The sequence below is a fragment of the Phymastichus coffea genome, unplaced genomic scaffold, assembly GCF_024137745.1.
Source record: "Phymastichus coffea isolate CEN01 unplaced genomic scaffold, Cenicafe_Pcof_1.1 PCOF00014, whole genome shotgun sequence".
Classification (NCBI taxonomy): Eukaryota; Metazoa; Arthropoda; class Insecta; order Hymenoptera; family Eulophidae; genus Phymastichus; species Phymastichus coffea.
Window position 1 is genome coordinate 7,393,494 of NW_026706825.1, and position 23,950 is coordinate 7,417,443.

Sequence of the window (23,950 nt, forward strand, 5' to 3'; positions counted from 1 at the left end):
TACGAATACAAAGTGTCGTCGTTAACTGAAGCTATAGATATTTGTTTTCAATCGTTTCACGTCTTCAGAGCTCAATACCCACCGCAAAGTGATCACCTTTGGTTGTTACTGCAATATGGAATTTATAAGATTCGCACTCGATGGGATCGGTTAGCTTTAAATGTGGAGGAAACCTTGAATGATGCAGGTTATCTTGTGCCAGTTTTAAATGCTAGTTAATTATTAAATCTTATATCCTTATATAAATGGTTTTATTTTAAATTAAAGTTTATATTTATTCTTACTCTTTAGTTACTTGTGCAAGATAATTTAAATAATTTTTTCAGTATGGTTTTACTGGAATGTCCATCTTGTGATTTAACTTTTAGTTGTTTAAACAGTTTTTCAACTCATTTGAAGGTATGGCACAAGAACTGTGTTACATTTAAGTGTAAAATTCCTAATTGCATGAGAGTATTTAGTAGAAATAGTGCGTTTATTAAACATTCAAAAGAGCATTTTAATGTTAATTCACAAAATATAGTAACAGTTGAACCCTTAACTAAAAAGTTAAAACTAGATATTGAAAAACCATTCTTTTCAGAAAAAATCGATTCAGTAAGTGGAAAAGTATGTTTAGAAATACAAAACGAGTTACAGCAACCATTAAATTTATCAAAAAGTAGTGATAATATGGAAAGAAATAAAAAAGATTTTGAAAGGCAAATTGCAAAAGAAACGGATCTTTTTGTATCTCAATTATATGCGAAAAATGGCTTATCGATAAATTTAATTACGTTTTTAAATGCAGCTTTTTCAAATTTTTATAACAAAAATTTTGTTGCAGAGATTGAATCTCTTAATGATAAGACATTTAATTCTAAACCTTTAACAAACATTTTAAACTATATGAAAAATACATTTAATAATTATTCGAATCATCGCAAAGCTTTGAAAAATTTACAGAATCTGTATTATATTGAACCAAAAGTGTTGCGTGTCGCTAATGTTTTAAGATCAAAACGATTTGGTAGAAAGAAAAAATATACATCAGTTGAAATTTCTGTTGTAAGCATACCTATAAAAAATGTTTTAAAACATTTTTTAGAATTACCCCAGGTATTTTCGTCCATAGTTAATTATATTAAAGATAAAGAGAATTGTCATTGCATTTGTTCGATATTTCAAAGTAAAAGGTGGAGAAATATAAAAGAACGATTTTCAAACAAAATTGTATTCCCATTATCATTGTTCGGTGATGATTTTGAAATAAATAATCCTCTCGGCTCACGAAAGGGATACAACAAGCTGCATAGTTTTTATTGCAATATCACTGCAATACCGCCTGAGTACGCTAGTCAACTCGACAATATATTTTTATTACAAATTTTTCGTTCTCAGCACAAAAAAATTGTTCAGCATAGTAAACTTTATTTTCCAGTAGTTCGACAACTAATAGATTTACAGAAAAATGGCGTGACTATAAATGTAGATAGTAAGAGATTCACAGTCTATTTTGATATTTTTAACATAAGTGGTGATAATCTAGAGTTACACAATCTATTAGGTTTTAACGAAAGTTTTAATTCTAATTTTCCATGTAGAATATGTTACATGGATAAATATCGTTGTAAGATAGCAATTAAAGAAGATTTGAATCTTTTGCGCTCTACTGAAAAACATAGGAACGATATTAAACAAAAAGTAAATGGTGTAAAAACTTATTGCGTATTTAGTAGTATCCCTGGATTTGATATATTTGAATGTGTCTCTTTCGACCCTATGCATGATGTCCTGGAAGGGATTTGCCGATATGAAGTTGCTGAAGTATTGAATCAATTAATTTTTATTGATAAATTACTCACGTTTAATGTACTTGAAAAAAGAATGGCCAATTATTTGAATATTCACGCGTCAAATGTTTGTCCACCGCTCTTGTTAGATCACATAAGAAATAAATGCTTGGTAATGAGTGCTGCTGAGATCAAATTCTTGATATTCAACTTAACTTTTATAATTGGCGATCTCGTACCGACAAAAAATAAAGCGTGGAAGTTATATTTGTCATTGCGGAAAATAACATTTCTTTTATTTGATTCAACCTTAACCGATCAAAAAATTATTATTCTAAAAAATGAAATAGCGAATCATCATAAAATTTATCGTAAAGATTTTAGTGGTACTTTGAAACCGAAGCACCATCACTTATTACATTATATCACAATTATTATATTTTTAGGTTTGCCACGTTTGTTTTCATGTATGCGTTTCGAGGGCAGACATAGGCCGTTAAAAAATATAGCAAATGCAACGAAATCAAGAAAAAACTCTGCTTTAACTTTAGCTATAAGAAATCAGTTGCAATTAAATTATAAATTTTTATCACGTCAAGGATTTAGCAAAACGATTGATTGCGGTATGCAGTTATTCGCTACGGCTGATCTGTTATCTAATTTTCAATTATTTAAAGTTACGTCATTGGACATTGGCTTTGATTATGTCCCGGTTTCTTGGATTTCAATTAATAGTATTAAATATTATACAAGTTCGGTATTAATAACAGCTGTGTTAAAGAAGAGAATTGATTTAGGAAAAATAGTCAATTTGTTAATAAAAAAAAAATCTAATGATGTTATTTTTATTTTAAAAAAATTAAAAGTTTTAGATTATTCTAATCATTTATGTGCGTACGAAATCAACGAAACCAAACAATATGTTGTTATTTTTGAAAAACATTTAGTTAATAAAAAAGTATATAATTTGCAAAAAATAGGAAATTCTAAACTATATGTATCATACGACATGTAAGTGTATTTGAACAATAAAAGTGACTTTATAAATATTTCATATGATTTAATGAATTAATACTAACCTAAATTAAACATTCTTAATATTATTAAACTATTAATTAAACAATTTATTGTCAATTATCTTAACTATCTTCATTTCACACTATCATCATAATTTAAATAAATTATTTCTTCATTGCCCACTAGATGGCTTGAATTCCTTTTCTCGCAAGTGGCTAAGGTATATTGTAGTTAGTATATAAGAGAATCTTACTGGTATATTAAGTAAGATAGCGAAATAAGCGAGATGTTTGTAAGCGATATACATATATATATATATATACATATAAGCGTTGCGTATACTATAGCTATTTAATTATAGGTTATAAGCAAGCGTCGATATAAAAGTAAACTGCGCTTTATCTACTACAATATAAACTTTGTAAAAACAAAAATAGCTTTCAATCATCAAACTCATAAATCATTATTTGCATAAAATATCGTAAATCATAAACAATATAAAAGTAAATTCTATTTTATCAAAAATTTATCCTTTCATGTTAATTCAACTTAAATATTTATTAAAATAACTTAATTAGTATAGTTGTTTTCAACGAACAAGTAGTCAATTTGATAGAAACTTTCCTTAAAATTAACCATCTGGGTGTCAATTTAACAAAATAGTATAGTTGTTTTCAACGAACAAGTAGTCAATTTTATAGAAACTTTCCTTAAAATAAACTATCGAGGTGTCGATTCAACAGAATCGGGGTGTCTATTCAATAGAATCGGGGTGTCGATTCACAGAATCGGGGTGTCGATTCAACAGAACTTGTCAGTAAAATAAACTAACATCATCTTTGAATAAACCGTAGTATCGGTTAGCGCATTTCAATTGAAAAAATTCCGTTGAATCAATCGAAATCGGTTTTCAGTGTAGGTTTTAATGAAATTCTAAATCATTGACGTTTACGTTCTATATCTGTCTAGCTGATTAACCAACCGTAAAACCTGCTAACGCCAAAAGAAATAATCGCATTCTTTATAATTCGTCCATATCGCTGCCTGCAATATTGCAGTGAAGATATATATTAATTATTACATTGAAATGAAAAGATAAAGCGCGATACTTGTATTGCAGGTGCAAAGACAAAAGATAAATCCAGATGATCGACATGGTTGTCAGGCTAATGTACGAGAAAAGCACTTTCTTCGGGGGCTCGCTGAACGTTATAAATTACACTACTGGGGTTCTTTGCCAATAAAAATATCTTGCAACGTCAAGGCCAGCTAAAATTTTAGAATTTATTTGAATTAGGAGTAAATTCATTGTGAAAATGATGCAAGGTTTATGAGCATTTTTTTTTTTAAAGAAGCTTCTACAGCGATGAAACTTATTGCAAAGATGCTATTGCACAAAAAATGTCCTGCAATAAAAATGTGTCGGTTGTTTTTTGTAAGGAAAAAAAACAAGGAAACGCAGCGCCCGAAAATCCCTTTGCCGGACGGTATTGCGCTGGCAAAGTATCGGCCTTCAAAAATTGCAGCCGATAAACAGAAGAATAAAAAGAAGGTTTATTGGCGAACGAAAGGGTCAAGTGCGCTGCACCGGCTGCAAGCTCAAGAGCTTGATGCGGCTGAGCTCGCGTCGTCTGCGGTGCTCCTCGAGCGACGTCTGGTTGAGTAGTCGCGGCCCCGTCAGCATCATGACGATAGCGCCGAGTGGCGCGAGGAACAGGATCGACACTGCTGACATCTTCACCACGTCCTCGGCCAACTGCAATTCCCGCTCGTCGTCGTTCAACTTTGCCTGCTCGTACGTCATCGGAGCCAGTGCTGCCTGAAAAGCGAACGCCAATTAGCGCCTATTCGGGCGAACTTATTGTTGTGCACAAATCATCGGCTAATGCAATGGCGAGAGTACCTGCAGTGTCCCTTTGGAGATCCAGGCTAGAGCGATAAATAAGCGTTCTTTCGAGTTGAAGGGCGTGTGGAACGTGGCCAAGTACGCGAATATAGTACGGACCTGCGTGCCATAAGTCACTTGTGTTATTTGCCTCTGATTGACCGCCGGCATTTAACGAGTTGACCAACGCCTCTTTTTAGTTTAGTCGATCGAACTTTACCAAAGGAAAGAACAAAAAAAAAAAAAACAGAAAAGAAAAGTTATTCGAGTCCTTTATTTTTCGCGGCAGTTCGCGCAGCACAAATCGATCGCGCAAGCGCGCAAGCCGAGCAGGAGAATTTGAAGTGACAGGCGCAAAATGTCGCGTTAGCACATTGCACGGCGGCGGCGCTGGAATTTCGCTTACCAGCAGTCCCCCGGAGATGCAGACGACGTAGAGACCAAATCTGGCGAGAGACCAATCGCGAAAATCGATTTCGGCACCGATCACCCCGACCAGCACTGGCTGCATCAAGTGCCACATTATGTGCACTGCTCGACGCATTGGCCTCACCTGCACGCACATGCATAAGCCAATTGCACGAAACGCGGTGTTATGTTGTACGCGATTCTAACAATTTGTGTGTCTGAAATCACGAGCGGCATTTTTATCGCGACTATTCTGCTTCTTAGTTTTTTCTTATCCTCGATTATGGATCACTTTTCAATGGAATTTCATTTCAATTTCAATAGAAAAAGACAATTACGAAAAGCGTTTCTCTGCAGTCGGAATGAATGAGAGTCGTTGGCTTCTCGCAAAATATTACCAAATTCCCCGATATTCGGGGATCGCTCCGTCTGCGACAAATTTAAACTCGAAGAGTTCATTGAAACTTGGTTTATTTATAAAGCTCAGCTGAATTCAATGCTGCGGATCAATCTTCGTTAGTTTCAATGTGCATAGAAAGCTTTTGAAGATTGACGTTTGGGCGCGAACGACGCGAGTAAATCCGACGAAATTAAAACACGAATTTACATAATGTGGAGACAAATGAATAGGAACCGATGGGACACTTACGTCGAACGGCACGCTGAGAACTCGCCAACCCATGGTGGCAACGAGAGACATTACGATGGTAGCGAGGAAACCACCTCCGGTTTTCAAGACCTTCGTCATGGCCGTGGTGCACATGAGCGAGCCCAGCACTAGACCGCAGACCCGATACCACAGCACGTATCGCTATCGGGGCGGAAAGCTCGCTCGCTTACACGGACACCCTTCCGTCTGCTGTCTTGTTCATATTTCATAAACGCGCCCACGGCAAAGATTCGCGCAATGGTCTACTTGGACGGGGATTGGAAAAACAGATTTGATCGTTTGACCGAAAGCTGCGACGTTTGCGCGCTCTGGCGAAGCTCCTGCGCTCATTTTCGAGATAAAAGTTAGGGGACCCACGGTCGAGATCTAATCAGGCTGAAAGCCTCGACCAATTTACTGCTCGTTTTCCCGTGGATTTTATCCGTGGCTCGCGCGCTCGGTATGCTCGGAAATGCAAGTCGTGTCGAGGAGTCGACTCACGTGTCTCCTGTGCGGCAAGAAAACGAAGAGGAGGCCGAACGCAGCGCCGACGGTCGTGCCGAGCAGCAGATCCCGCAGACCTCCTGAAATGTAGGACCACCACTGGCTTCGAAGACCCTCTGCAACGGAGACGATTGGCACAGTCGTCGGAGAGTCGGAGCGGCCGAGCCGTCGATCGCCGGGGCAGCTCACCGTCGGAAAACACGAAGGAGAAGCAAATCGAGTACACGGAGACGATGTGCACGTCGTCCAGCGACGCGGCGGCAAACAGCAGCGTGGAGATTTCTTTGTCCTCGCCGTAGCCGCGCTCGGCTAAGGCGAGCATGCAGTTGATCGGCACCACCGGCGACACGCAGGCAATGATGCTCCTGCCGACAGCCACGTCGCCGTTAGACGCAACCGCGCGAGCAGAGAGCCCATTGGGGGCGCGCGTACCCCGCGAGCAAGGCCCAGACGAGAGGATAGCCGAGGAGGCCGCGGCACAGCAAGGCCACGGCGGCCAGCTCCATGCTGCACGGCACGACGGCGAGGTTCAGCACGAACAGGGGATGCTCGCGCAGCGCCAGCCAGCTGAACTGCAATCCGGCTCGCAGCATCACGAACGTCACCGAGAACGTGCGCAGCTTCGAGCTCACCCTCGGGCCCAGCTGCTCGTGGATGTCGTACCTGTCGTTCTCCGAACCGGACGTTTTATCGCCGAGTCGCAAACGAACGACCAGGCCGTAATATCAATACCAGCCAGCATTGCGAACGATTATGCCTGCCAGTAGCATTCCAAAGACCGGGGGCAGCTTGAGGAATGGCACGTAGGCCAAAGTCCAGCCGAGAAAGTAAGCGAAGACGAGGGTGGCGAGTAGGCCGAAAAGGTTGCCGCCCGGTAGCATCGGCTCGCCCACGTAGTAGTAGAGAATCGTGCCGCACATGGACAGCATCAGCGTGACGGTCACCAGCCAGAATAACGTCTCGTAGGTGAACTGATCGCAGCACCAACCGATCAGCGGCTCGGTCACGTTTACATCGCGAAGACGACCGTGGCAGCAAGTGGCGCGCCCACAGCACGTCAGGTCCTCGTCTTGTTCCGCCAGTGTCTGTGCCGAGCGACTTTGCATATTGCCGTGGCCTCGGCTGTGCGCTTGATTTTTCCTCGCTGCTCGCTGCGATCCCTTCCGACGACGAGCTAAGCGAAGTTTGGCGTGTCGTCGGCAAACCACCAGATTCGGTTGGGCACTCGATCAAGGTAGCTCGAACTCACCTGGTTACTGCCGATAAATCGCTTCGAAAGTCTATTAGGAATACCCAACCCATAACCATTGCTTGGACGAGGTTATATTGTCGCGTGAAGTGAATAATCAGGAAGCAGCCGTCAACTGTTTCGAATGGCCAAACGTCTCGCGTTTAATAACAGTCACCTAGCATCGATGATTTGCAAATAAGCTAGGCAGTCAATTAATTGCAATATGATCTCGTAAAGGCCGCGTAGCCTCTTCGAGCGTGTAGCATCCAGCACAGCCGATTTACCGCACGACGTTGCGGACCCAGTAGCGTATGTAATAACGTTGCTTTGCTGCAGACGGTGCATGTCGCAGCAGCAGCAGCAGCAGCAGCAGTAGCTTGACGCGATTACGCCGGAGCAGGAGTCGCTCATTTGCTCGTTAGGGCTGAACGAGCTGTTAAGCCGTCTCTTGTACTGTTGCTCTCTATATATATACACATACACACGCATACCTGTAGGTGTGTGCCGCTGCACCTGTAATGAGTCTCGGAGAGCTTGACGCCATTCCTCGGATGCCCCCGTAGGCAGCTCGAAGGCTCCTTCGTGGCCTGTATCGCGACCGTTGCTCTCGAGCCTTTTCCACTGCAATTCGCTTGCGTTAACACTCGCGAATAATCGTCATTCGTTCGACGATGCTCTCCATCAGTTTAACCATTAAATCATATATTCAGGTTTGTTCAGTACATCTACCAATGCGTCACGTTTTCATCCCTATATTTTTCATTGCAGCAAATTTTCATTCGAATATCATACTAAACAAACCATTATTATTTCAATTTCATTTCATCAATTTCAATTTCAATTTCAATTTAATTAAAATAGCGCCTCCATTGTCACCCTAATTTTGTATTCTTTAAAAGCTGGTTTTACGTGGGTTAATAAAAAACCCATGTCTTGATTAAACTCTGCACGAGTTACGTATGCGCCACAAAAATTTTCGGTTTCGCGAGAAATGCTGATCAAACGAACAAAGAAATCAAGTAGAGTAGGTTTCTGTTTCACTAGTGCCCGAAGAATTTGCTGATGATACAAAAACCAGTCGGTAGCATATGCGATTCAAAACAAATTTTCATTATGAATTATTGTATCGATGGTTTAAATCTGTATGTAACACTTTTCCTTCCTTATTTTGAATTTATGATCAACAAATGAGACGCGTTACCATTTACTCAGCAAAAATACTAAATTCAAAGCAAATAGAATGAATAAATTTTGCAGTAGCGCCTTGAACACTAATAAAAAATTTTTCAAAGTTCACGTGAGAGTTGCTTTAGACAATAAATTCCAACGGACTGCAAAGCGAGCCTCCGTGGGATACTAAGTTGTACTGGCCGGCAGCGGCTGTAAATCTCACGGTTACTGTAACTTGCCCGAAACAAGTATACAAAAATCAAATAGTTGCTAGAACTTGCATTAGTTTCCATGATGTCAGAAAAGGTGATAGATTAACGTAGTTAAGGGCGTCGATTCAACAGATGACGTGAAATTGTACTTGACTAGGTCCAAAGTTGAGTGCAAATTTTTCATTTGTAGTGAATTGCAGATGCGGAAAAATCAACATTTATCGGAAATTTAGTGCTATCATTTTGCATCAGCCGTCATTCGTTTTTCCTTCTGTTTGAATAAGCATTCGATCGATTTCCTTATGTTCGTCGCAATGATCGTACACGTAATCACGTGGCTACTGCGCAGCTTTACCTTCGATAATCAGTTTTTGAAGGCACACATTTTTATCAAAATAATGGCCGTGTCAACGTTGAAGCATCGATCAAAATAGCTGGCAATATCAAGGACATCGACGAATGCAACCAGTTTATTTCGATTTGTTGTGGAAGGGTAGTTTCTGTTTCAACAGATATATGTCACAAGTCTTCAGAGCAAAAGTCATCGATTAAACGTTACGTTATTATTGATTGAAGTAGCTCCATCAAGTATCGTTTACGTATTTTTTTCGAATATATTAGCTACATTAACAATGTTATTATAATCAAGCTGATTTCATCGTTTCATGTAAAGCAAATAAAAATGTCAATTTAAAAGAATGTACGGAACAAATGCAATCACTACAATTTTGGGAGCATATTCGTGGCGTTGGTGTACTGCCTCTTGAATGAGTAGAGATCCGAAGCTTGCCGAAGAAAAGTCTGATTGGATAAAAGGAAGAGAGCTTATGGAAAGATCAGATGAGTTGAGTGGTTGATATTGGTCAAGTATAACTAGTTTTCGAACTATCCCCAAGGCTTATGCATATAGACGTGCGGCAGCTGGCCATCGAAAAGTTTTAATTGGCTAGCTCGTTTCATCTCTCTCTTTCTCTCTCTCTTTCTCTCAATTTCCACGGCCGATGGATTTATTTATATTCAATCGGATATGGCTCGGCTCGTCGTGGCACGGATTTTGTTGACTACACGTCTGGGCGACAAACGGAAACGCAAGATTCGATGATTACTACCCTCTGCCATGACAACCGTGTAATTATATAGGACAGGTTGCTTGCAACTTGTCTGTCTGTATGTGTATGTGTAGGCTTTCGACGGGCCAAATGATGGTGCACACAGCATATGATCGGTGCTGTATATGTGCTTATCACAACGTTGCCCCTTAAATGGCTACAAATCAAGTATCAAGCTTGCTAGTATTAAATTATCTGATAGATCACTGCCAGTTTAATATATAAGCGATATTCACACGTTTATTAGTCGTATTTAATATAAGCACGTCTTATTTTGGTGCTCTCATTACAATTTTTTGAAATTAACAGTCAGCAGAAGGATTATAAGGCAGGTGGAATCAATAGGGAATTAAATCTAAGAATATGCTAGGATTTTGAATTCACGGCTGCTATCAAGTGGGAACAGCACCATGAATCTTTCCCAAAGGTGAAGTTCATTTTGCAGCAGCCGTTTTAAGCTCACACATAGACGATAGAATTTACCAGCTCTTTGAAATTCCCTTTAGTGAATGTTTCATTCGAATCCTCCAAATATTTCTCAATTTATACTTGCAGTAAACGTAAACTACTTGATTCGTCTAGCTTTACTCTTTCAAAAGCAGTCATCCGCAAATTTTATTTTTTCAATTATACCCAATATGTGACTATACCGAAAATTATTAATGAATTATGAACAACTGATACCATCATCTGATTTTAGCGTTGCAATTTTTGATTCATGTGCATAGTCAAAAAGCAATAGCTTGACATTTAGCCAAAATACATTGAGTTATTCAAATAATTAAATATCGATTTTTGTTTTTCAATATTCGTAAATGAATATTTACGAGTAACCGTGACATTAATATTAATATGCATCTATTATAAACTGGCGTATAGTACTAGACAACATTGGTATCGTACCTGATTACGTGTCAAGCGAGATTTTTGAATTGCTGTTTGAATAGGTGCACTTTCGTCGTATACCCGAAAAGAGGTCTCGATAGCATTATATCAGTCGTGCGATATCCCATTTAAATGCTGCTGCTATAAGCTACCGAATGAGCCGTCACTCGCTGATCAATGCGTAAATGTCAATCAAAAGTTACAGCAATTTGCACCTAGTGGTCCCACATTGGATTCATCCTAGCCTTATTTCGTTAAAAAGAGGAGAGGGAAGTTTATCGAAGAAAATTTCACCCAGTTGCGCGTATGAACGTAGAATATATGTATACTGATCTGCAGAGAGTACAAGCGACTTTACCAAGAAGATGGACAAGGATAAGGAGAAGTTTGGCGGACTTAATAGCGAAAGCGCCATTACTATATCGGACGAGGGTCACGAAGAACAAGTTTTGCACCCGATGAAGTATTACAATGTCTAAACGTAATGCTGTATTATTCAAACTAAGATTTAGTATAGATCTTAATATACGTGCGTAGTTTCAAATAATACGTAAAGACAAATGATGCGAAATGATAATGCTAGTGCATAATTGGAGAACGAAGACTCGAAGTGTTGTTCACGAAATGAGAAAAAATGGAGCAGACGCGGTATAAAATTGTGCATCGATAGCTGGAAGTAAATTGCCCATCTACAGGAGCTGCCGTTATTGTAAGCTTCACGGAGGGGCTATCCCCGCGCTCCTTGACTCTCCATTTCCCCAAGGGCTGCTCCGACGACGGCTATTTTCTCATTTCTTGTTTCTTATATACTCGCGAGCCATTCACGCAAACGGACGTCTCCCTCATTCATCGGCTACTTTGCTTGCCGAACGAAGCGCAACTTCTTGTATCTGCCACACCCCCTCCCCCTCCCGCCCCTATTGTATGCCAAGTTTACTCGTGCATTCACTCTATATACTATAGTGTGAAGGCTATTAAAAAACTTTGGAATATATCTTTGGAAGGCGTACGCGAATACTTTGTTCACGAGGTATACCTATGTCACCAAAACACAAAACGCATATACTTTTCTGGGCTCGTCAATCAAAAAAAATGTTTTCTTCTTCATAGACCTTCCTGCAATGCTTTTTTTTCTTTTTTTTCTTCCATTTAAGACATGTAGTCACGGAAAATGCTCGTCAACCTTGATCAAGTAAAAAACAAAGAAAAGGAACTCTTTTCTCCGCCGTCCTTGTGTTGATAGGCGCTAAAGTCAGGCATGATTTCTTTTGTTCATAACTTGGGCCAGCATCTACTTGGAACGAACTCAAAAGTCATGTATAGAGTTTAAATTTATTTTCAAGTTATGCTTCGATCAAGTCAATATTGAAACGGGATCACTTCGGAAGCGTGTTTTTTCAAATCAGCTTAGGCCCCCATGAAAATCGGCTAAACCCCTTCAGAGATATGCGCGAACGTACATTTGAAAAATTCGAATCTAGCGCAGAACCTCACAGAAATGCCTAAATTTGAGAAAAGGTTCGGAAGTTCTAGCGAAGAAAAAATTTTTTCAATTTCAGGTCTGAGAAAAGTCCGTTCTTCAAACAGATTTCGTCGTGTGCACGCAAGCTGCACATTGAGATTGCGTGTCTAAAAATTCAAGAATTTGTCGAAGTAACGAGCAGCTTGATTGCCGGGGAAAACATTTGGCTGGACGGCAAAAGAATTGTCGCGCGATCGGCGAGAAGCCGAAGGTAATAATTAAACAAGAGCGAATGCGAAATGGTTCATTGCACCTGCTGGTCCACATCCGGCTGAAACCGATAAATATTTGAGTACGATACTCGCAGAGCTCAACGAACTCCCGCGTCTCTTTCTCTCAACCCATATAACCAGCCGACTCTCGGCGAGCGAGAAAGCGTTGTGCTCTAATTGAAGGACAGATTTGACGGGTGGGGCGCATCGCGTCTGCGTCGTCAGCGGGAAAACGGAGCTCTATTTCGGTTTGCCGCCGCGCTCGCGCCTTGCGCACATGCCGGCCGCAAAGATATCGAGAATGCAGCCAAGCTAGCGCGCCTGCACTATAGCGCCAAGTGGATTTAGGGTTATTGAACCCGCTCATTGATCCCGCGCGCGCTCGAGCTCTCCACCTGTGCGCCTCTCCTCCTCTCGCTCGCCTTTTTTACCCTCTCTCTCTCTTCCCACCCATCGCGACTGCCAGCGCCGTGCTACCTACGCCGCATCCCTCGAGAATTCATATTGTGCGATCTGTGTTATTAATTTTTGCGCTCGTCTACCTCGCTCCAGTTAAAGAGCGCGCGTGCACGAATAAACTCGAGTCGAGTTTATTTTTCAAAGGTGCTCTTTGCGAGGTAAATAAAAAAGCGTACGGCAATGTAGTAGCTCGCTATCGGGCTTAACTGCTCTCGCGATGCACCGATGCGATTCGTCGAGCTCCCACGCGTGCCCAGTTCTACTTTCGTCGATCACTTTATTAAAGTTCCGAGCCTCGGTCTGAGAGCGTTCGTTTGCACAACGAATTTGCTTGCGAACGCAACTCTCGTTGGAGTTTATTGTTCATTAGAGCGCCTCGCCGTTCATTGCCATTTCACCAGGAAGAGATTGCCGCGCGAACCAAAGCTCATTGACATTGACGCAGGCTATGCGCTGCTCGTCTTTCTAGAGACAAATTCCCCTTCGGCCCTGCCTGGCCCGCTCGACGGCTTTGAAAAACAATTTCGAAAAATCGAGATAAATTTTGCAAAATGGCAAGTGCATAACAGGACACGGCAGCTACGAAAAAGTGATAAAAGAGGGCAAGATGAAAAAGCCGGCTATAAGCCGTCCATAAAATTTTTTCGGCGGGGTAGAAAAGCCGCTCTCTCTCTCTCTCTCTCTCTTGCTCCCTCGTCCAATAAAACACGCTCGAGCGACTCTGACCTAAAACGTAAAAATTGGATTCGCATAGACAGTGACAGCTACTCGATACTCACCGAGTAGATAATGGGCCTGTGCCCTCTCCCTCGATTGACAGCCCCAAGCGTCTCTGTTCCACTCTCTATATCGTTTTCTTTATATGCTTGAAACTCCCCTTCAACCTCCTTCGCTCGCTCGCGTCTCCTTCAACTCTTCTATTCCAAATTGATGCTATTTCCGCTGCATATCGAATCTATTTTTTCACTAAAACAGATTTATCAAACACGTTATTTGCTGCGCGTTCACAAATTATTTATTGCAGTTCCATTTGGCGTTGACTCTTGTGTAAAATTTTCGCATTTCAATAAAATTGGAATATAGAGAATGTCGCAAAATAATTCAACTTTTTAGAAAACCTCTGTATGTCTTTTATCGTAGTAATTTTGTAGAACAAAATTTATCGATAACAAAAGGTACATTGATAATTTTGGAGAATAAGTGACTGAATTTATAGCTAATAACAACATGAACAAGCTTACAAAGAAATCGAGAAAAGATAGTAGATATTTGAATATACAATACAATCATTATGAAGTTCGATCATATTTTATTTATTTGTTTAATATCTTGTTCGTTGGAACCGTATAGTACAAATATGCGTATATCATAAATTTAAATACTACACTTAATCTAAAAACAGCTTCCTAATTAGTAACAATCAACAAATTTTAGTTACTGTTTTTATACATCGTGTCGTTAATTTTAGGGATCTGCATAATTTTGACTTTTAACGATAACATCCGAACATTCTAGTACATATTTTTGATCTAATCACAGTAGATAATTTTTCTTTATAAATTTATTTTTGCTAATCATTTTAAAAAGTTTGTTTCGTATATTCCATCATTTCACCATACCTGAATTCTGTAATTTCTAATTCTACAAAAATATTCATAGCAATTTGGTACTTCATTAAATACTCTCCACAACAAAATTAATACAACACATCTATTTCCGATTAAAAAAGGTCATAAAATCGAAGATCGATATCTCAGGTAAAAAATCTAAGGAGATAATTTTTTTTAAATTAAAGATTGAAGTTTTTTTTTTTTTTTTTTTATTTATTAGAGCATTTTCAACCCAGAAGAAGGGTTAATTGAAGTTTTTACTTTAAGATGGTGGAACTCAATTTTTGATTTGACGCAACTTCTTAAGTGACCTTGAATTTCAAGGTCATTTTTTAAAGCTCAAAAATTTTAAGCTTTCCCAGTGCGCCCGCGCGTGAGTAATTTTTTTTTTCTCGATATTTCTGATCATGACATCTTAAAGTAGAACTTTTTCTTTTTCATTGAAAAAATTTGACCTGCTAAGATATTTTTTTTTTACGATTTCACCGCGTTTTGAAAGTTTATTAAAACAACGCTTTTTTCGTGAAAAATTTAATATTTTCGATCTCCCTACGATTGAATCAGCGATATAGAATGACTCGACTTCGTAGATCGATATCTCAGGTTGAAAATACCATATGCACGGGTTCAAACGTTATTTCTTGGTTGATTCTGATCAAATCGAAATGGAAAACTCGTATCCGAGCGAAACGAATATTATCGTCAACTTTAGCGTTACCCAATAAGCACCACGAGTAGGTAGTCGATCGGGTTCAACTCATACTAAATGTAAAAAACAAATTCTTAAAATTTGTAAACATTATTATTTTATAACTTTTATCTTACATTGAATATCTCTTAAAAAATTGGAAGTGTACAAATTTTAACGAATATGGTTTCTACAAATCGACCATTCTTTAAACAATATCTTTTAACGAAATTGTAAAATTTTGTCGGTTAAGGGCTACGGGTTTTTATTCTTATGGCAGTATTTTAAAACTATTCAAATCGATTTCTTAGAAAAATAAAAATGCCTTCGTTGATTGAAATCCAATCCACGCCAATTGTTGCACTTTCAAAAGCTGGACTTAGTCAACATAGCAGCAAAGATAGCAAAACAAATGGAGGTTCATTTTTCGACTATTTTTCGAGTTCTGTCTCGATTCAGTGAAACAGGTGCTTATCGTATAAGGACGAGCAAGATAAATGACGCGCAACAAATGTTCGTGAGGACCGCCGTATAATATAAGCAACCTTATGTGAACCAGTAAGAAATGCGCAACAAATTCATTATGATGCCTTGCCACACAGGCAAATCAGTTTGCAAACAGTAAGGAGACGTCTTCCCGAAGCAGATTTAAGATCGCGAATTTGAGCTAGAGTACCCCTTTTCAAAAGAAGACGTCGTAGATATTGTCTGCATTTTGCTAGAACTTCTGCACGATAGTCAATTAGACAGTGGGGGAACGTCTTGTTCACAGACGAGTCACAATTTTGCCTGTACGGTAACGATGCTAGAATACGAATTTGACGTTGTAGAAGGTCCAGGATTTTTTCCGGTGGATCCATCATGATATGGGGAGGAATCTCTTTAAACGATCGCATTGATATTATTGTAGTTCCACCTCCCAAGTTAACAGCTAGACGCTACATCGACGAAATTTTAGAGCCTCACGTGCTTCCAATGAGTCACCGCATAGGTACACATTTCATTGAACACGTATAGGACATGCAGGTAGACGATTATGCAGTAGGCAGAGACAGCCAGAGAATCTTGAGGAACGAGGACTAACTTTAAATGAAATATGGCAGGAGATACCTCAAAATATGATAAGAGCTTGCAAGATTAGCTGAGATTATTTGACGCCTAGGTGGCAACACAAGATATTTAAGTCTTTCTTTACAATTATTAGTAATCGGCTCTTTTAAGGCCCCTTCTCCCCGACATACGTACACACGTACAAACACAAATATGATAAGCTAAACCCGATCGACTACCTCCTCGTGATACGTATTGGGTAACGCTAAAGCCGACGGTAATAATCGTTTCGCTCGGACATGAATTTTCCATTTTGATTTGATTAGAATCAACCAAGAAATAACATTCGAACCCGTGCATATGGCATTTTCAACTTGAGATATCGATCTATGAAATCGAGTCATTCTATATCTTTGATTCAATCGTAGGATGGATCGAAAATATCAAATTTTTCGTGAAAAAAAGTGTTTTAATACAATTTTTAAAACGCTGTAAAATCGTCAAAAAATCATAGCAGGTTAATTTTTTTTAAATTAAAAAGAAAGAGTTGTACTTTAAGATGCCATGATCAGAATTATCGAAGAAAAATCACTCACGTGCGGGTGCACAGCGAAAGTTTAAGATTTTTTAGCTTTAAAAAACGACCTCGAATTTCAAGGTAACGTAAGTGGGAGTTTTGTTAAATCGAAAATTGAGTTCCACTATCTTATAGTAAAAACTTCAACTTTCAATTAAAAAAAAAGGATCGCTTTTTACCTGAGACATCGATCACCGAATTTACACCCTTTTTTAGTCGGCAATAGGTGTTACGTTAATTTTGTTGCAGAGAATATTTAGTTTTATGCATTAAATGCAGTTTATATGATCAGACCGTTGAAGATTATAATTAAATATTACGCCAAAATACTTATTAGTCTCTTTTTTTTTGTAATGCGTTTATGAAGAAACTTAATGAATTCTATGCATATCAAATTCTAGACTTTGCAGAAGTCAACTTGAAAAATTATTATTCATAAGGTCAGTATGCGTTCTAAGCCAATTAACTTCGCGTTACTATTGATAATAAAAACGCGAATAACATTTAGCTCTCAATTTCTACAATAATTTTTTCATCCATGTTTACTAAAAATCACATTTACTTACAATTTCAACCTCGTAAATAGGATTCATGCATTTTTGAAATAAATGTGTTCCGTGGGATTTTATCACGTAGGAAAAAATTATCAATCCCAAGTTTGGAAAGCATTTTATAATTCTCAGCTTTCTTTGACAAAAATAAAAAAAGGATTCAAATGATATAATACTATAATCATGGCAAGTCAGATAAATGATTTATTATAAATAGCAATAAATTGCCGCCGACTTCATAAAGACGTTTTACTAAATTCACAAATTTACTTATTAAAGTCGAAGTGTTTTACCATCCACAATAGACGTCCATAAGATTGATAGGATATCTATAAGCTCATGTTGCTATGGTCATTTGGAGCCAAGTGAGATTAATTGAATATAATTCCGACTTGTTCCCCAAACTAGAGTGTACAGTTTAAATGAATCGAAATACCGTCTTGTCAATACGCTCTTCTGTTTACCGTCGTCGCTATTTATGTAAAACATCGAATTTTCAATTCTCGACAATTAGTATTGCTATTTGGATTACTTTTCGGCATTTTCGTCTTATTATATTTCCAACGATTGCAAGAGAAATGATATCTATCTTGAGAGCGATATTTTATCGTCACGAGACAATTCAATTATTCGCTCCTGAAACGAATAATACATTTATTTCAATCATATAATGGATTATTCAATATATATTTGTCATGAATAGTAGCAGAGAAGTAAAAATATGACCTTAGAAATTGGTTCTTTGCAAGATTACCTGTTAAAAAGAAAAGATGTGAATATTTGACCAGGATTTGTATGAAATCAATTTGGCAACAGAATTCTTTTGAACGTGTACTCAAATTTTGTCTCTTTGCAAGGAACTTCGAGAATGTGCATAATTTTAAGAAACACGCGTTAAAACAATGATAATAATAATAATAATAAATTTAGCTTAGAGAAGAAAAGGGAAAAACAAAACCGGAAAAAGGCCGCCCGTGTCCACGCAAACGACAGATGTGCGTCAAATAGCGATGATGGTTTTTCGTATTGTGCACACGTTAAACATTTGTCTCTCCACCGGCTAGCTATAAATTTCGTGGTCTTGAGCATCACACGTTGAAAGTAATGTCGAGTATTTCGAATTTATCGTCTAACTACGAGATCTACAACGCGTAGTATTAAAAGCGATTCATTACCCCAACCAACGTGAAAACTGTTTTGATTCTCAAGTCAAATTCAATTACCGATCACGATAGAAATAGTGCATAATTTTGATCTACTCGCGGTAGATCCTTTTTCCTCATAAATTCCGCGTTTTGAGCATTATCAAACGCAAACAGGCGATCGCTTTTCCTCCGTTATTGCGCACTCATTCAATCGAAATTCACGCCTTTTTCTTTTCGTACCAATCGTGCGCTTAATTTATACGTTCTTGTTTGTAAAAACAGAACAGTTTATCTTCTGTCAAAAACAAATGGCCATTCAAGTAAAAAAATAATAAACGGCGTCCTTTCTAATAAATATAAACTGTGCCAACTATTTCCGCTCATCCTCGCCCCTATATCGTTATTCTTTGAAGCGTTCATCTTTCACACGAACCGCGAATAGAGCTATCCGTTTGCTTCTTTGAGAAATTGGACATTAAATTTTTTCACGAGAGAAAACGAATGCTCCACGGGTCAATTGTATCGGACAGCGTCGCCCGTCCAATCCAATTAGTGGCAATGAACGTCGGCTATTTTTACTTTTAAGAAACAGCTTCGTCGATAAAGAAGTTAGTCGAAGCTTATTTTGCTCCGACAAGCGGGAAAGAAGCGTTTTAAAATGTAATCTTGTAAAAGACTAAACTATACAGCGGTGAAGTGGTTTAACATTGTTTGGAACATTTAGCGTGTCACCGTATGCAGCCTGTCAAGTTGCAATGTAACGCGTTCGTCGGAAAAGTCGTGTTCGCTGGTAAGCGCAAGCGATAACGAATTTCGCCTCATACAAAAGCTTATCCATACGAACTGGCTGCGTATAATTTCCACGAGCGATATTTCTACACGCTCGCGCAGCACTCGTTACGTTAACTGCCGCTACTCGCACAATATTTCCATGTTAACCAAACGTTCTGCATTTTAAATCCTCGTGGCTTAAGCTAGAAAAATAAAAAAAAAAAAAAAAAAAAAAACGAACGAACCGCATGCAGCTCGCGCAGCTTGGAAAGGGAGTGCAAGAGCGCACTCTACAAGTCGAATAATTTGCATTCGCGACTCGGCGTTTGAATTTCTAAACCACGCGTATGTGCACGTGCGTCGGCGTAATTTTTTTTTTTTTTTTTCCTACCCATACGTTTTCGCAAATCGACAGAATTTTTCGTTTTCCTCTTCCCTTTTGCGCGGCTAGATTTGGACCAGGTCCAATTTTTGGAGAAAAGGATAAAGCCGCACTTGTCGGAGGCTCCCTTTCTTCCTTCGTGGGATGCTTCTCTTTCCCTCTCTTCCGCTTCGTTTGATTGCAGCAGCTCCCCCGTCGAGCATCGTTCAAAGATGCGCACACCTCTGCACACGGTTGCGTGCGCTTGCGAGAATGCCGTGCGCGCGTGCTATCTCCCTCGCACGGGTGAGACCATTGCTTCATCTAACCCACGGCTGCCGCCACGCTTTTCAAGTTGCTCAATCTCGTTAGATAAATAAATCTGCACGCCCTCGTCCATATATTAATTCGAATGATCGACGACTTTTTTTCCTGGCTGAAAGGAAAAGTACTGCCAATCCAACCCCTTAAGCATTTATTCTAATTAATGTTTCAATTCCTTCTCAATTCTATATACTTTTCCAATTGTTACACTTTTATTCTCGTTTACTTTATCAGTTACATACTTGGCAAATTTGATAAACCTTAACTTGATACGGTTTTATCGAATTTTCATGTTACGTGCATGCTTTTGATAATGCAATTTTATCAATTTGTGCAACGTATAAATCGCAAAAAATTGTCCTAAGTTAAGGAATTTACTTAAAAATGTATCGTACACTATATTTTTGAGCACATTATTAATCATAGTTAATTTTTAATTCTTAATTCTTCTTTAAATGATTACCAGTCCAGGGGATGCATTTAAACTTTCATTTGACAGGATAAGGTATGTTTAGTCGAAGTGAAGCAATAGGTTTATGTTCGATTATCGGTAAAATTTGTCGCTCACGAAAGGCCAAAAGAAAACGTTATCGAAAAATTATTTTAAAGCTAAAATTCTTAAATAGCTCTGTAACATACAAGCATAAAAAAAACAGAACTTTAAATAATTTATTGAGTTCTGTATCAACATTTGATATGAACTCTAGCTGCCAATCTATATCTTATAATTAAGATAAATAATTTAATAAATAGGATAAACAGAACTGATATGGGCCATTTATCACAGTTCAATAAATCTAGTCATAAATTCATTCATTCGTATCTTGTTTAATTCATTCATGACATCACTTTTCGTATAAATTCACAAATTAATTGCATGACGAAAACAAGTTGATTTTCAAGCATAATTTCTATACAGTACTGTATGAAAACTTTAGGCGGAAAATACACACATTAGTCACATTTAACCGTTAACAATGAAATTCACCCTTACTTTGATGATGTAGCAGGTACTCTTGTTGTTGTAGGAGAGACGGAGGAAATGTGGGAAATTTATAAAGTTAGGAAATTAGATTTGCAAAGCAATTTGTGAGACTGCACTGTTTCAGTGCACAATTCGTGAACCGATTCATGTACTACAAGTTGAAACAAATGTTCAATAAAATTTTATGCCACAGAGATTTTTCGGTCTTATACGTCACTAAAATCCGTCTTTGGCACGTTGAAAAGCATAGCTTGATTTAAAGTACGATAACTTAAGCCGTGCCGCATCAAATTAATTGTGCGACACTCATTTTAAAACTGTTATCATAAGCTCAAAAATGATATCTTGTACGATCGAAAACTATCCATCAAAAAGCTGTTTCCCCTAAAGGCTTAAATATCTATTCGCATTATTTACGATATCTTGAATAGTGATGAATCGAAAAAGTTTCGAAAATTGAAAAAGAAATTTCTTGCAATTTTGAAGAATCTTGTTAAAATTGTATACATTTTCCTTTCCATCTTTCATTCGGTAAACATAAATCAAATAAGTTGTTGCCCCTCAAATTCTACCGTCTAGAACTTGATAACAAGTTTTTGACAAGTTCATATATACATATATACAGACATTGTCGAGAAATAATGCTTTATAATTTCTGTAACCTTAGAACACAGTTGTAGAATAACTTTAAGACAATTGCTTTTCACCAAAACTAATTACGATGCCACAATTAAGCGGCCGTGACAGTTTTGAAGTAGGTGACCGCTTTTATGATGAGTCAGCATTTTTCATCCAGTAAGGAAAAAATTGTCGTATGTTTGTAACGAAAACAACTTTGTGGTCGTTCTCATTTACAAAAATGTACGAGATGTGACTTTTTTGTATTCACGTAAAATTTGTATCCTCGCGATGGTATATTGAAATATAAGAAAAGGCACTCCCAACAAAAGATAGCAGTACGTTAACACGAGCTTTTCTCACGTCGCCTATGCTCGAGAAAAAAAAAGCAAAGAACAAAGTTCCACTGTCCAGCAACCGTGTCTTTGAGATATAGTCTTTGACCTCCTCTCCCTTCATCCCTCTGCAAACCTTTTATTTCATTCTGTATGCAACTGGTTTGCTAACGCAAGCGAAAAAAGCTCCTCTTTGACAAGAGGAAACTCAATTCTCTTACGCTATCTACTTTTCAAATCCAAACATTTGGTGCCCTCAATCTCCATTCTTATCCCACTTTCTTGTGTGCCTTTCTAAACTCAAGTGTAGGAAGATAAAAGATAGAGGCACCTAGCAACAAGTATTGTGTCGGTTGTGAGCTCAAGCTCCATGTAGCCTTACAGGCGCGTGTTTTGATCGGCCTTGTTACCTTACAGAAAAAAAAGCTTTATCGATCCGTTCTCTCGTGTTCTTATAGCCAGCCAGTCGCCCAAACTCTTCGCTTTTCACTTTGTCCTTTTTGGCTGGCCGCAACGTTACACTGTTCTTCGAATCTTTCGAGGCAAGCTTTTCTCGTTGAGGCCGAAAAGTGGAAAAGCTATCCAGCAATTATAAACTTGGTCGATGTTAACTTTTACTTAAGGCATTTTTGTGACTGGTTATAATGGTTATTACTTGCATGCCATCGGTAGTTTTTTGGTTTAATTTACTCTCGTATAGTTTCATTAAAAAGAAAAAAATTCTCTTGTTAAACGAGAAAAACATTTACGCGGTATATCTGATTTTTAACTCTCCTACTCGTGGTTGTAGCATACGCAAATAAAGTCGGCATTCGATGTCCAAAGTTTGCCACGTAGTTTGAATTTTACAACATATTACTGGATACTCTGACAATACAATTCCAACTATGTTAAACTTGTCATCGTTTTCCCAATCGAGCTGTAATAATACTCTTGCTATTGTAATATAATTTAATGATATGCGATGCTGTGCTCCGAAACGTAACAGATAACAAATAACTTAGCCAAGTAAAGCGATGAAATGAAAGCAAAGTTGCGAGCTTACCTGCCTCCCCCCCCCCTTCCCAAACGACAAACATGCTCGGGAATCGAGATCGAAAGTGGAAACGAAAAGCATGGTAATGCAATCTAAATCCGTGTATTGACGATAAGCTCCAATAGGCGCCAGTCGATTTGGGCTCAAAAGTGTTACTCTGTCTCCACCGCACCCTTGTTGCGCGTGAATACTCTCTCCTTGGCGTCTCCCTCGTTGGCAACATCGAGACCCTTCGATATTATGCTCTAGATGAGAATGCAACCCGTAGAGAGAGAGGAAAAGGGCCTCGATATTATAACGCGCTCTTCGCTTTCTCTCTCTACGCCCAAAATTCAAGCTTGAGTGTCTTTGACGTCGCGAAAGAGGCAACCAACAAGAGTCCTGGTACCGCGTTGCCAATGAAATATCAGAAAAAGAATTGACAAGAAAGCAGTTTGAAGCTCTTGTATTTCAATGCGATATTCATTAAAATTTCTGGATATCGCAGAGCCTCGGCTCTCGAGGGTTTCTCGAGTAGATTTTTCAAATCGCAAATGACATTGTCAGCTCGACGGAGAGAGCGACAAACGTTTCATGTTTATTCCTTTGACGCGGTCCAACAAAAATGTCACTGTGTGAAGAAGAGGACGCTTTTGATTTCATGAATATTGCTGGATTTTAAGTGGAACTTTGTAGGTCACGAGAACTTTTGCGGCGAACGAAAACGGCCGATCAACGTTATGTAACGCGAAAATTTATCGCTCACGGCAGTTATTTGGAATGTCGCCGAAGGTCGGACGAACTACATGCTCTATATCGGCACGGCGCAAGCTGGCTTTTATCGTTCAACGAATAAACAAATCCAATGTTCTGCAATAAAAACAC

The 23,950-nt window shown here is 38.6% G+C and overlaps 1 protein-coding gene across 1 annotated transcript; it reads right to left on the bottom strand.

The window, feature by feature from the left end:
- Window positions 1-4,362: 4,362 nt before the first annotated feature.
- Window positions 4,363-7,341, bottom strand: LOC131674952 (sodium/hydrogen exchanger 9B1-like). Its single transcript, XM_058953770.1, has 8 exons — window positions 6,968-7,341; window positions 6,668-6,898; window positions 6,412-6,600; window positions 6,233-6,338; window positions 5,732-5,893; window positions 5,081-5,227; window positions 4,693-4,794; window positions 4,363-4,608 (listed from the first exon to the last, which is right to left on the bottom strand). The coding sequence occupies exons 1-8, from the start codon at window positions 7,339-7,341 to the stop codon at window positions 4,363-4,365; spliced, it is 1,557 nt and encodes a 518-aa protein (XP_058809753.1).
- Window positions 7,342-23,950: the final 16,609 nt, after the last annotated feature.